Source organism: Melanerpes formicivorus, unplaced genomic scaffold (assembly GCF_026170545.1).
Source record: "Melanerpes formicivorus ecotype bairdi unplaced genomic scaffold, bMelFor1.0.p_v2 SCAF_87, whole genome shotgun sequence".
Taxonomy (NCBI): Eukaryota; Metazoa; Chordata; class Aves; order Piciformes; family Picidae; genus Melanerpes; species Melanerpes formicivorus.
In genome coordinates, this window is record NW_027142439.1 from 772,759 (window position 1) to 786,779 (window position 14,021).

Consider the following 14,021-nt stretch of genomic DNA (forward strand, 5'->3'; position numbering starts at 1 on the left):
TAGAATTAACCAGGTTGGAAGAGACCTTTGAGATCATCCAGTCCAACCTATCACCCAACACCATCTGATCAACTCAACCATGGCACCAAGTGCCTCAGCCAGGCTCTTCCTAAACACCTCCAGGGATGGTGACTCCACCACCTCCCTGGGCAGCACATCCCAATGGCCAATCACTTTCTCTATGAAAAACTTCTTCCTCACCTCCAGCCTAATCCTCCACTGGCACAGCTTGAGACTGTGTCCTCTTGTTCTGGTGCTGCTTGCTTGAGAGAAGAGACCAACCCCCACCTGGCTACAACCTCCCTTCAGGGAGTCATAGAGAGCAAGAAGGTCTCCCCTGAGCCTCCTCTTCTCCAGGCTAAGCAACCCCAGCTCCCTCAGCCTCTCCTCACAGGGCTGTGCTCCAGACCCCTCCCCAACTTTGTTGCCCTTCTCTGGACACCTTCCAGCACCTCAACATCTTTCCTAAACTGAGGGGCCCCGAACTGGACACAGGACTCAAGGTGTGGCCTAACCAGTGCAGTGTCCAGGGGCAGAATGACCTCCCTGCTCCTGCTGGCCACACTGTTCCTGATGCAGGCCAGGATGCCATTGGCCTTCTTGGCCACCTGGGCACACTGCTGGCTCATCTTCAGCCTACTCTCAACCAGTACCCCCAGGTCCCTCTCTGCCTGGCTGCTCTCAGCCACTCTGACCCCAGCCTGTAGCACTGCCTGGGGTTGTTGTGGCCAATGTGCAGAACCTGGCACTTGGATGTGTTCAATCTCCTGCCCTTGGACTCTGCCCATCTGCCCAGCCTGTCCAGGTCCCTCTGCAGAGCCTCTCTACCCTCCAGCAGATCAACTCCTGCCCCCAGCTTGCTGTCATCTGCAAATTTACTGCTGATGGACTCAATGCCCTCATCCAGGTCATCAATAAGGATATTAAAGAGCCTTTGTGTTATCTGGTTTCACCATATTAAAGGAGTCTCCCAAGGTAATTCATCTCTCACACAGGAGCACGAGCACACTCACTCATGTTCTTCTCTGTGCTGCTCCCCAGACACCATGAGATGAAACTTCTCAGGAGACAGAGAACTGTTCAACATTGCTGTGAAATTGAGAATAGAGAAATGAAATGCTGCTGGGATCTTGTGCAGAGTGTGTCAAATGAAGGCTAGGTGAGGGCACATCCTCTCTATCTCCTGCCTGAGGATCATAATGAGCTGTGGGTCTCAGCAGTGCAGACTCCTTCCCACCAGGGAGAGAGCCTGCTGGATATAACTCTTGTAGGCAGTGAGTCACCAAAGATGATGTCATTGATTTATGCAGGGACTGCAGGGTTTGGGTTTGGTGGGGGAGATTTTCTTCTCTAAATGCAGTCAGAGCCTGCTGTGCAGTGAGCTTCGTTCTGGGGGTACCAGACCCATTGCTTGGCTTCCAACTGTGCAGGGGACTGGGTGGGTGGGTTGGGCAAAACACATGTTCTGGATCTCCTTTTATTTCCTTCAGTTGTTTTGTGTACATTTGGACCTGAGAGGAGGTTGGGTTTTCAGCAGTTACATAATTGCTGCAGTTGATTATGCAACCAGAGGAGGAGTCGAGAATTGGTTTCAGTCAGCTTTGCAGAGAAGCAGCTGAAGATTAAGCCTGGAGAAGAGGAGGCTCAGGGGAGACCTTATTGCTCTGTACAACTACCTGAAGGAAGGTTGTAGACAGGCAGAGGTTGGTCTCTTCTTCCAGGCAACCAGCACCAGAACAAGAGGACACAATCTCAGGCTGTGCCAGGGGAGGTTTAGGCTGGATGTTAGGAAGAAATTCTTCCCAGAAGGAGAGATTGGCCATTGGGATGTGCTGCCCAGGGAGGTGGTGGAGTCACCGTGCCTGGAGGTGTTTAGGAAGAGCCTGGATGAGGCACTTGGAGCCATGGTTTAGTTAGTCCTGAGGTGTTGGGTGCTAGGTTGGACTTTGTGATCTCTGAGGTCTTTTCCAACCTTATTGATTCTATGAGGAGAGGAGAGGGTTTTTTCCCCAGAATTTGGAGGCAGAAAAGACAGAAGCTGCCCTAAGCCAAGCTGCTGAAACATTGGCTTAAGGAAGCATAAGGAATTGGCTTGAGGAAGGGGGAAAGGTGAATGCAGGTACTGTGGGTTCAGGTTTTTCACTCTGCTTGTGGCTGTCCTGGTATGTCTAGTCTTGAACTTGGCAGCTCCTTTTGTAGCAGTGCATTCACCAGAGCAGTCCCAAAGCATCCTCTTTCCCCATGTGATGCCTTAGGATACCCAGAGCACACAAGCATCATCAGGGACCTTTACAGCGACGATGATGGGGAACAGATGGCTGCACACGAGGAGCAGGCTGTGCCTGGGAGCTCCAGCTATGAGAGCTGCATCATAAATTCACTCACTGATAAGCAGGTTCTAAAAGAGGACCTTGTGATGAAGGAAGAGTGGAAGTTGTTCACAGCAGGAAAGGAGGGCACTAATGGCATCACTATTGCTCGGTCTTCAGTCAGGAAGATACCAGCTCAGCATGGTCCCATCCAACACCTGGTAAGCAAGGGGCTTTTCCTCCTCTGCCAGCAGAGGTTTCTGACTGCTCCTCACTACACTCACATCATTTGCTGCCCTGTTGGCATGTGTTTATTTGCTTTGAATTCTGAGCCACGAAGTGTGACTGCACAAAACAGTGACCATGAATGCTGGAGTGACTTCTGCCAGTTGACTCCTCTGAGTCTTCACTGAAATGGAAGGTCAGAGAGTTCTCTGATTACAGCTAAACTGGGAGACACAAGAGTGCTCCTGAATTTGCTCTCTACAACTCCCTGAGGGGAGGTTGTGGCCAGGTGGGGGTTGGTCTCTCCTCCCAAGCAACCAGCACCAGAACAAGAGGACACAGTCTCAAGCTGTGCCAGGGGAAGTTTAGGCTCAAGGTGAGGAGAAAGTTCTTCCCAGAGTGACTGGAATGTGCTGCCCAGGGAGGTGGTGGAGTCACCATCCCTGGAGGTGTTCAAAAAAGGCTTGGATGTGGCACTTGGAGCCATGGTTTAGTTAGTCCTGAGGTGTTGGGTGCTAGGTTGGACTTTGTGATCTCTGAGGTCTTTTCCAACCTTATTGATTCTATGATTCTAAATTCCTGGGTGCAACTCCATATCCTTGCCCTTCCCAGCTCCACAGTGCACCACCTTCCTCGATTCCCCACCACAGCTCACTGCTTTCTAGAGGCAGGACAAAGTCCCTGAGTGGGAAAGAAGCTGAGGTGTCTTGTTAGCATGCACCCAGCTTGTCAGTCCATGACTCCACAGCACATTTCCACACTCCATCATGCACATTTTCCTTGGCCCCATCCTGCTCTTTAGCATGAAACCCACAGCCTGTCTCTGGGCACATGCACTTGTTCAGAGATGTCCTGTCTGTAAAGAGACACAAAACAGATACAGCTCAAGCTCTGACATAAGAGTGGGGGTTGGTCTCTTCTCCCAGGCAACCAGCACCAGAACAAGAGGACACAGTCTCAAGCTGTGCCAGGGGAGGTTTAGGCTCGAGGAGACAGCAAAGTAGCTAAACTGCTACACATCATTATCCTCTTCTTCTTACAAACAATTCAGTTCTTGCCATGTGTCCCAGTCTGAGGCCAGGCAGATCCTCTCTTTGCCTCCCACCAGGGCAGAAAGATGAGACTCACACAACTGGATTGCAGAAGTGATGGGAAATTTGAATGGGACAGCAGTGAGTGTTTGACAGAGAGCTACAAGCACAGAGACAAAAGAAACCCAAAGCATACAGAGTGCCCTTACAGCACACCCAACACCCTCCCAGCATTTCCCTTCTTTCTTCCCCCCCTCCACTGTTAGGCTAACCTCAGTCAGAGGTATCTTGTGTGGCAGCAGCAGGAGGCTCTTAGCCTGAGCTGCCACACCGTGTGCCCAAGGCTACACCCATGTCCCTGCAGAGCTGTTACTTAGTCCCTAAAAGGGGATGTGGGGAGCAGCCTGGTTAAGGTTGTGCATGGCACTGTTGTTCAAAAAAGGACTGCTAAACATCCTGGGTGGTGATGAGGAGAAGCTGTTATGATGTGTTGTGTATTTCCTTTTTGATTCACACTGCTCAGTGAGAGTTGGGATCCACCCTGGACCAGCCCTGGCTGGGGCTGTTGAGCAGAAAATGCCAAAGCTCCTCTGCCTTGGAGACACTGCCAACACAGCTTCATGGCTGGGGAGCTGCAATGTTCCTAGGAGCTTCTAGCTCAGCATGACAGCTTTCAGGTATGGGAAAAGAAATTCCAAATGGAGCAACCTAACTTGGGTATTCCCTCCCCCACCACGTCTGGCTAAAGCAGTCCAAAGGCAAGGGACAGTTTGGAAGGATCTACAACAGGCTGCGTTGGAGAGCTGCCCCTAGGATCACTCAGATCAGTCTGTAAGTCAGTAGAGAGTGGAATGGAGTGGAGTGGAATGGAATGGAATGGAGTGGAGTGGAGTGGAGTGGAGTGGAATAGAATGGAATGGAATGGAATGGAATGGAATGGAATAGAATAGAATAGAATAGAATAGAATAGAATAGAATAGAATAGAATAGAATAGAATAGAATAGAATAGAATAGAATAGGTTGGAAAATACCTCAGAGATCGTTGAGTCCAACCTCTCACCCAACACCATCTAATCAACTCAACCATGCCCCATCCAGGCTCTTCCTAAACACCTCCAGGGATGGTGACTCCACCACCTCCCTGGGCAGCACATTCCAAAGGCCAATCTCACTGTCTGGGAAGAACTTCTTCCTAACCTCCAGCCTAAACCTCCCCTGGCACAGCTTGAGACTGTGTCCTCTTGTTCTGGTGCTGGTTGCCTGGGAGAAGAGACCAACCCCCACCTGGCTACAACCTCCCTTCAGGGAGTTGGAGAGAGCAAGAAGGTCTCCCCTGAGCCTCCTCTTCTCCAGGCTAAGCAACCCCAGCTCCCTCAGCCTCTCCTCACAGGGCTGTGCTCCAGACCCCTCCCCAGCTTTGTTCTATCACATTGGAGAGAGGTATCACGGGGAGTTGCCAGTGCACATGTGCACTCTACCACCCACAGACACACATCCTGTGAACAGAATCATTTTCACATTACTTAATATTTCCATCCACCACCTAAAATCCAGGTGCTTAAATGGAGGAGCAAGATTCTGCTAGCCCTCACCTTGTAAAATCCTAGCAAGTGCTTTGCTCACATTGGAGTCAGTTATTGGCAGACAGAGCCAGCCCTCTCAGCAGTAGTGTGTTTCCCTTCTTGGACAGGTTTGCACAGGCTCAAGGCCCTCAGAACAACAGGGTGTACTGAGTGAAGCAAGAACTTGGAAGTGGTGTAGCATCCACTGCCTTCCATGCTTGGACTCTTTTTCTTTTGCTGGCAGGCTCTCCTCTCTCTGTTCAGGCTTTTACCTGGAGAAATTCAGGCTGCAGAGCATCTAGGAGGCCCTTGGACATCTCAGTCTTGTCTTTTCTAGTGCTGCTGAGAAGAAGCTCTTCAAGATCAGAACTACCTGAAGGGAAGTTGTAGGCAGGCTGAGGTTGGTCTCTTCTCCCAGGCAGCCAGCACCAGAACAAGAGGACACAGTCTCAGGCTGCACCAGGGGAGGTTTAGGTTGGAGGTTAAGAAGAAGTTCTACACAGAGAGAGTGATTGCCCATTGGAATGGGCTGCCTGGGGAGGTGGTGGAGTCACCATCCCTGGAGGTGTTCAGGAGGAGACTTGCTGGGGTGCTTGGTGCCATGGGTTAGCTGTTTGGGTGGGTTGGATTGGTTGATGGGTTGGACACGAAGATCTTGAAGGTCTCTTCCAACCTGATCTGGTCTATTCTATTCTATTCTATTCTATTCTATTCTATTCTATTCTATTCTTTTCTGTTCTTCTCTATTCTTTCTTTTCTATTCTTTTCTATTCTAGATTTGCACCCCAGGAATTTAGAATCATAGAATCAATAAGGTTATTGTCATTGTTGTTGTTGTTGTTATTGTTGTTGTTGTTGTTATTGTTGTTGTTATTATTATTATTATTATTATTATTATTATTATTATTATTATTATTATTGTGGAAGTGCTAAATGTGAGAGAGGTAGTTTGGAATCAGGCTTTCTGTGGACATGGAATACAGAGAGAGTGAGGAAGAGAAAGAGAAACCTAAAGAGAATGCAGAGCAGTTGCATATAAAGGAGAGTTCTGTTCAGGTGCATACAGATTTGGGGAAAGAATTGAGGCAACTCCTTGATAAACTTGAGCTTAGCTTTTACACTTCCCCATAGATGCAGAAGCAAAGGGAACCTCTTTCCTGGTAGTTCTGATTTCCTATTCTCAGGTTCTCCTGCAGGGACATGCTGGCCCTGATTTATGGTGCACACATTTTCATTGGTCATGGTCTTTCAGAATAATTCACAGCCAAGGCAATTTTGGGGGCATCCAAAAGAGCAATGCTTAAGAATAAAATGTCCATGACCTGCAGTGATTTAGTAGCTGGCACAAATCCTAACCAACCCCAAAGCCAGCAATAAATAACTTGCAGGAACATCTTTCTTCCTGTGGCATTACTTCCTCCCCACCTGGTGCACAAATAAGGAGTCCTACTCTGCGTTCCACACTCAGACAGAACTGCTGTGGAGGCTAGTGGGACTTCTGCCTCAGTGGTCTCAAACCTGCTCTGCAATTGTCATAGTGGGGACACAGTGGGTTGAAGCTAGACCACCCTGCCAGCCTTCAAGAAATTAGAATTGAGTAGGACAGGACAGGACAGGACAGGACAGGACAGGACAGGATAGGATAGGATAGGGTAGGGTAGGGTAGGGTAGGGTAGGGTAGGGTAGGGTAGGGTAGGATTAACCAGGTTGGAAGAGACCTTTGAGACCATCGAGTCCAACCTATCACCCAACACCATCTAATCAACTAAACCATGGCACCAAGTGCACAGCCTAAAATGGTCACACAGATGGGCTGAGGATGATCCAGATGAGCCTGGAAAATCCAGGTCATACCTCACCTGCTTGCTGTGACAAATAGTGCCCTGAGGGCACAGCATTTATGTGCTCCAGCTTTCCTGTTTGCCCTGGGAGCAAGGGAACTGAACCCACATAAAATCTGGCCCCTGGGCTTTGCTGCTGGAGTCTCCACATCCATGACAATTTAGCTCTGCTTGTTGCTGGTGGAAGCTGTGTCTTGTTTGCTGACCTGGGTGTGTACCTGGTTATGGCTGTCTCTAGAGCAAACACTGGTGACCTGCAATGGCAGTGGAAAGCGATGCTCCTGCCTGGTGGCCCTGCATGGGACTGTATGTTAGTGTTAAACACAGCCCTAGCTAAAGGGAATCACTGCTAGGTTTCCACCACAGCAACTCATGCTAAGATCCAGATTGAAAGCTGTACAGTGTGTGGAACCTGGGGAGATTCAGGCTAGATGTGAGGAGGAAGTTCTTACCCATGAGAGTGGTGAAGCCCTGGAATGGGTTGTCCAGGGAGGTGGTTGGGGCCCTGTCCCTGGAGGTGTTTAAGCCCAGGCTGGCTGAGGCTGTGACCAGGCTGATCTAGTGTGGGGTGTCCCTGCCCATGGCAGGGGGGCTGGAACTAGATGATCCTTGTGGTCCCTTCCAAGCCTGAATGATACTGTGATACTATGATACTATGAACCAAGCTGAAGCAGTTGGATGAGCTGATTGGGCATTATTCACACTGCCAGTAAGTACAGCACTAATCTGGTCTGCTCACAGCAGAGCTCACACTCCCTATAGAATCAGATCAGTAGATTTCCACCCTATAGAATAGAATTAACCAGGCTGGAAAAGACCTTTGAGATCCTTCATGAAGCTTCATGAAAAAATGAAAAAGGGGGGGCAGGGGGAAGGGGCAAAAAACCCAAACAAAAAACCAAACCAACCAAACCCAAACCAAAAGAACAACACAGAGGATCTAAGCAAGCAGCCACCTTGTGCTTCTACAATGTGACTTCTGCAGCACATCATCATCACCTCTGACCTGCTGGCTAACAGCAAAGTTACAAAGCAGAAAGGGATCCTCCCCAGGACTTTGTGCTTTAATTCTTGAGTCTGTTATGTCCCTTTAAACCATCTTACCTGCATTTGCTATAGAATAGAATAATAGAATAGAATAGAATAGAATAGACCAGACCAGACCAGACCAGACCAGGTTGGAAGAGACCTTCATGATCATCATCTCCAACCCATCAACCAATCCAACACCACCCAACCAACTAACCCATGGCACCAAGCACCCCATCAAGTCTCCTCCTGAACACGTCCAGGGATGGTGACTCCACCACCTCCCCAGGCAGCCCATTCCAATGGGCAATCTCTCTCTCTGTGTAGAACTTCTTCCTAACATCCAACCTGAACCTCCCCTGGCGCAGCCTGAGGCTGTGTCCTCTTGTTCTGGTGCTGGCTGCCTGGGAGAAGAGACCAACCTCTTCCTGGCTACAACCTCCCTTCAGGTAGTTGGAGAGAGCAAGAAGGTCTCCCCTGAGCCTCCTCTTCTCCAGGCTAAGCAACCCCAGCTCCCTCAGCCTCTCCTCACAGGGCTGTGCTCCAGACCCCTCCCCTGCTTTGTTGCCCTTCTCTGGACACCTTCCAGCAGCTCAACCTCCTTCCTAAACTGAGGGGCCCAGAACTGGACACAGGACTCGAGGTGCAGCAGGCAGAATGACCTCCCTGCTCATGCCCCACCTCACCTGCCTTCCTCTGTCTCCCACAAGCAAGTTCCCAGCACAATTTGGGCTGAGGTTTTTAGAGCTCACTGCTATTACTGCACGACCTACAGAGCCTGTGACAGGGCAGATGAGAAAGGAAAGCAGAGGGGAAGTAGGAGCTGAGTCAGCCCAGGATGGATGCAAAGCACTAACCCTGCTCAGGAGAACAAGCCAGTCTCACAGGACAGCACCAGCGTCTGAGAAAGGGGCTTGTGAACTCCACCAGATTTTTCTCCTGCCCTGGCTAGCAAGCTCAGATCTGTTCACACTGAGCACTGCTTGGAGATTTTCCCTGGCACCTTTTTTTTCCCAGCACTCTGTTTTGTTCTCCCTTGTGATCTGCCAGCAGCTGGAGCCAGTTGGCTTAGTGAAGAGTGTGCAAAAGAGAACAATCAAGAGTGGATTTCCAATCAGACAAGGACCCAGAGCTTTAGCCACAGCAATGGACATTCTAGGCTCAGGGCTTTGTCATAATGCATGAAAAGTAAAGAGCAATACACTGCAGAGAGCCTGATGTTTAGCACTGCAATGAGAAAGGATGATGAGTTCTCATTAAGGACTTTAAGGATGCCAACACTGTGGGGGGAGAAAAAGGGAAACAGAAGTGCTCAGCACTTTTGCTGTTGAGTCCCACATGGAAGAACCTGAAGTCTTATCACATATTTTCCAAACAATCAAATGCAATCTGGAGCCTTTCTCTGCTTCTGCTAACAGAAAGATGATGATGGTGAGCTAGGACAGGACAGGAGAGGACAGGACAGGACAGGACAGGATAGGATAGGGTAGGATAGGATAGGATAGGATAGGATAGGATAGGATAGGGTAGGATAGGATAGGATAGGATAGGATAGGATAGGATAGGATGGAAAGGAATGGAATGGAATAGGATGGAATGGAATGGAATGGAATAGAATAGAATAGAATAGAATAGAATAGAATAGAATAGAATAGAATAGAATAGAATAGAATAGAATAGAATAGAATAGAATAGAATAGAATAGAATAGAAGAATAGAATTTACCAGGTTGGAAAAGACCTTTGAGATCATCAAGTCCAACCTATCACCCAGCACCATCTAATCAACTAAACCATGGCACCAAGTGCCTCATCCAAGCTCTTCCTAATCACCTCCAGTGATGGTGACTCCACCACCTCTCTGGGCAGCACATTCCAATGGCCAATCTCTCTTGCTGGGAAGAACTTCTTCCTAACATCCAGCCTAAACCTCCCCTGGCACAGCATCAGAGTGTGTCTTCTTGTTCCATCACAGGTTCACTGGGAGAAGAGACCAACCCCCACATGGCTACAACCAGCCCTATGAGGAGAGGCTGAGGGAGCTGGGGTTGCTTAGCCTGGAGAAGAGGAGGCTCAGGGGAGACCTTCTTGCTCTCTACAACTACCTGAAGGGAGGTTGTAGACAGGCAGAGGTTGGTCTCTTCTCCCAGGCATCCAGCACCAGAACAAGAGGACACAGTCTCAAGCTGTGCCAGGGGAAGTTTAGGCTGGATGTTAGGAAGAAGTTCTTCCCAGCAAGAGAGATTGGCCACTGGAATGTGCTGCCCAGGGAGGTGGTGGAGTCCCCATCCCTGGAGGTGTTCAAGAGGGGATTGGATGTGGCACTTGGAGCCATTGTCTAGTCATCATGAGGTGTTGGGTGCTAGGTTGGACTTGATGATCTCTGAGGTCTTTTCCAACCTCATTGATTCTATGCTTCTATTATTTCTGCAAATTTAAGAGTGGGCAACTAGACTTCATTGCCTTGAAATGCTTCTTTTTGGGTTTGGCTGGGAGTGTGAAACCTTTCCCACAGGACACTCAAGTGCCTTCTTCAGTGGTAGAAGACTCTATGTCAGATGGTCAAGCAATAGAGCAAAGGCTACAGCCTTAGAATCATAGTATCAGTCAGGGCTGGAAGGGACCACAAGGATCATCCAGTTCCAACCCCCCTGCCATGGGCAGGGACACCTCATTTCAGGACACTAGACTTCAGGAGGACTTCTCTGGGAGCAAGGGAACTACTAAGAGGGGACCCCTCAGCTATTTTGTGGCCACTGAGCAATGAGTAAGCTCCTGACAGGTGATGCCAGCTAACTGTGCCTTGAAACTGAGGTCAGAGAGTACTGCAGAGTGGAGTGGCAAATGCATGACTGCAGGATGCCAAGGCCCCGAGGGGAAAGGCAGCTGTGGGATTTCCCTGCTCAACGAATGAGCTATGGTATGAGTGCACCCAGCAGATGTACTCATGACCTTTCTGTGATGGTCTGAATCAAAACAGGCCCTGTGTGGAGGCAAGGGGCTACAAAGCTCCTGAGCAGAAAAGAGTTACTTGAATGTGTTGAGATGTTCTCTCCTGAGGAGAACAGGACAACCTCCTTCCCCCTATCTCCCTCTTCCATCTTGTGGAGCATATCTGATCTTAAAAGCTTGGTCATGAGTGTGCTTTGATTAAGCCCACTGAGAATTATTGATTTTCCTTTTGGGGAGGAGGCTATGCATTGAACTGAAACAGAAAGGGGGAAAAAATCCCAATATTCAGCAGAATGAAACAATTAATCCTGGCTGACTGAGGCATTTGAAGTGACCCCAAACAAATGCTTTCCTCCCATTGCCTTGGGGCTCTGCAAAAAAAAAAGGTGAAGAGGCAAAGCAAGACTGTCAGAGGGGGAGGCTAGGTGTCCTGGCCAAAGCTGCTGAAAGAGATGCTGCCTTTCTCCCCACTCTGTGGCTGGAGGTTTTAAGGAACTGTGATGTGGCTGGCCAGGCTGATGTAGTGTGGGGTGTCCCTGCCCATGGCAGGGGGGTTGGAACTGGATGATCCTTGTGGTCCCTTGCAACCCTGACTGATACTATGACACTATGTGCTGGGATGTGCCTGGAACATGTACAAATGGGCTGCAGAGCATCGGTGTGCTGAGTTCAGAGGAGCAGACATGCATCTTATCCGAGGGTGAGAGGAGGATAGGTGTTGACTTTAGCCCACTTTCTCAAAATGGTGACTGAGCAAACCCAAGGAAGCAAATGTGTGAGGAGAGGGACTTGAGACCTGAGCTGCAGGAAGCAAGATCCAGCTGCTGGCAGTGAACATCCATCCTCTTGTGCATGGCATCGAGAATGACTGAGTCAGGACAACATTGACCAAGATGCTGGGAAGAGCATCCTGATGGTGGGGAGCCCCCGTGCACAGCCATGAATCAGGCAGCAGGGGGATTTGAACTCCTTTCAAAAGTATTTGGACCTATTGCATGTGTGCTAGGTAATTGGGGGAAGCTCCAAAGACAGCCCCTCGTTGCAAAAGGGGCTCAAGTCCCCCCTGAGAACCCAACCTTTCCAGATGGAAATGGTTTGCATCAAAAAGCCTCAGCGTGGAGCATAAATAATGCTCCTGGCCACCCATTGTTGGCTCTTGGGGAGTGAAAGGTGTGCCCAGCTCCCCATCTCTGAGGGCATTCTCTGTACCAGCAATTGCCAAAGGTAGGAAACGAAGGAGAAGCAGAAGATGGGAGCTTGCTGAGCCTCTGGAGACAGAGTCTGATGGCACATTCGTTACCTAGACTCGCTGGCTGCTAACCGTGTCGTTCACTGGGGTTGCTTGTTCTGCCAAGCCCACATAAGTCATCAGGAGCACTGCAGACACGTTTCCAGCTCTTCCACCCAACCCAGGGCCACAGCACAAGCCCCTCCTGAGACTTTTTGCCTCCATGGAAAATACTTTCTTCCCTTTCAGCCCGTGCCCGGCAGTTTCCCTCCTACACAGCACGCAGACAAATAAACAGCCCCGCAATCCAGGCAGGGAGGTTAGCAGCCTTGATGCTGGGCTGTGTCTAACCCAGCCAGTCTTTTCCATGTGTTCCATATTCACCTTTCCCCTGGCATATGCCTTGCACTTGGGAGCAGGCTCGCACGCAAAGGGATGGGCTCTGGGGAGCGGGGAAACATTATCTAGCACGGGAATACTCAATTAATTTCCAGCAAGCAGCGCTTATAATCCATACCATACACTTGACACAGCACACTTTGGTCTGCTGCCAGAGATGCTGAATGATTAGGGCTGTATCAATTTACTCTTGAAACACTGATTAAAATCTCCAAACTTTCATAGCAAATGATGCATGAAGCAGAGTCTGAAACGTGCTGATGGAAATACTGCAATGTCACAGATTCATCACACAGCCCTTCCGAGCCCCCTCGCGCTTTCAGCTGGCCCCTTCAGTGTTCTGCTCACACATCCTGGTGATCCCCCCCTCCCCAGCCCTCTGCCTCGAAGAGAGATAATGGCTAGGCCTTAATTGAAGCAAACAGGTCATTAAACCAGTGATTTTGCAGGCACTCACAATGACAGACATTCACTCCCTGTCAAAGGCAAGCGCAGAATCGGGGACTGGATATTCCACGCACAGCAATTCTACCCCAGGCCCAATCACAGCCAAACATCCCACTCCCTGCCCACTGTGAGCAATTTCCATGGGGCACAGAATTTAAGCAGAGGGGGGGGAGAAAAAAGTAAAAGGAAAAATAACTATTCAGCTCTTGCCCTCTGACTCATAGCCTGGCCCTGGAGCAGGGCCTGGCAAACAGTGTCACACCTTCTCCCACCAGAAGCAGGAGTCGCCTCCCCTGTTTCTTGGTCACATCTCATCCAGTTCTGGGCCCTTCAGTTTAGGAAAGATGTTGAGGTGCTGGAAGGTGTCCAGAGAAGGGCAACAAAGCTGGGGAGGGGTCTGGAGCACAGCCCTGTGAGGAGAGGCTGAGGGAGCTGGGGTTGCTTAGCCTGGAGAAGAGGAGGCTCAGGGGAGACCTTCTTGCTCTCTCCAGCTCCCTGAAGGGAGGTTGTAGCCAGGAGGGGGTTGGTCTCTTCTCCCAGGCAATCAGCACCAGAACAAGAGGACACAGTCTCAAGCTGTGCCAGGGGAGGTTTAGGCTGGAGGTGAGGAAGAAGTTCTTCCCAGGAAGAGAGATTGGCCACTGGAATGTGCTGCCCAGGGAGGTGGTGGAGTCACCATCACTGGAGGTGTTTAGGAAGAGACTGGGTGAGGCACCTAGTGTCATGGTTTAGTTGATCAGATGGTGTTGGGTGATAGGTTGGACTCAAGGATCTCAGAAGTCTTTTCCAACCTGGTTAATTCCTCTTCTCTTCTCTTCTCTTCTCTTCTCTTCTCTTCTCTTCTCTTCTCTTCTCTTCTCTTCTCTTCTCTTCTCTTCTCTTCTCTTCTCTTCCTCTTCTCTTCCTCTTCTCTTCTCTTCTCTTCTCTTCTCTTCTCTTCTCTTCTCTTCTCTTCTCTTCTCTTCTCTTCTCTTCTCTTCTCTTCTCTTCTCTTCTCT

The 14,021-nt window shown here is 49.7% G+C and overlaps 1 protein-coding gene across 1 annotated transcript in view; it reads left to right on the forward strand.

Moving 5' to 3' along the window:
• CUNH13orf42 (chromosome unknown C13orf42 homolog) overlaps window positions 1-14,021 on the forward strand; it is a 69,932-nt gene that overhangs the window by 51,518 nt on the left and 4,393 nt on the right. The window contains 1 exon segment of the mRNA XM_068165277.1: window positions 2,256-2,530. Coding sequence (XP_068021378.1) covers window positions 2,256-2,530 — 275 coding nt within the window.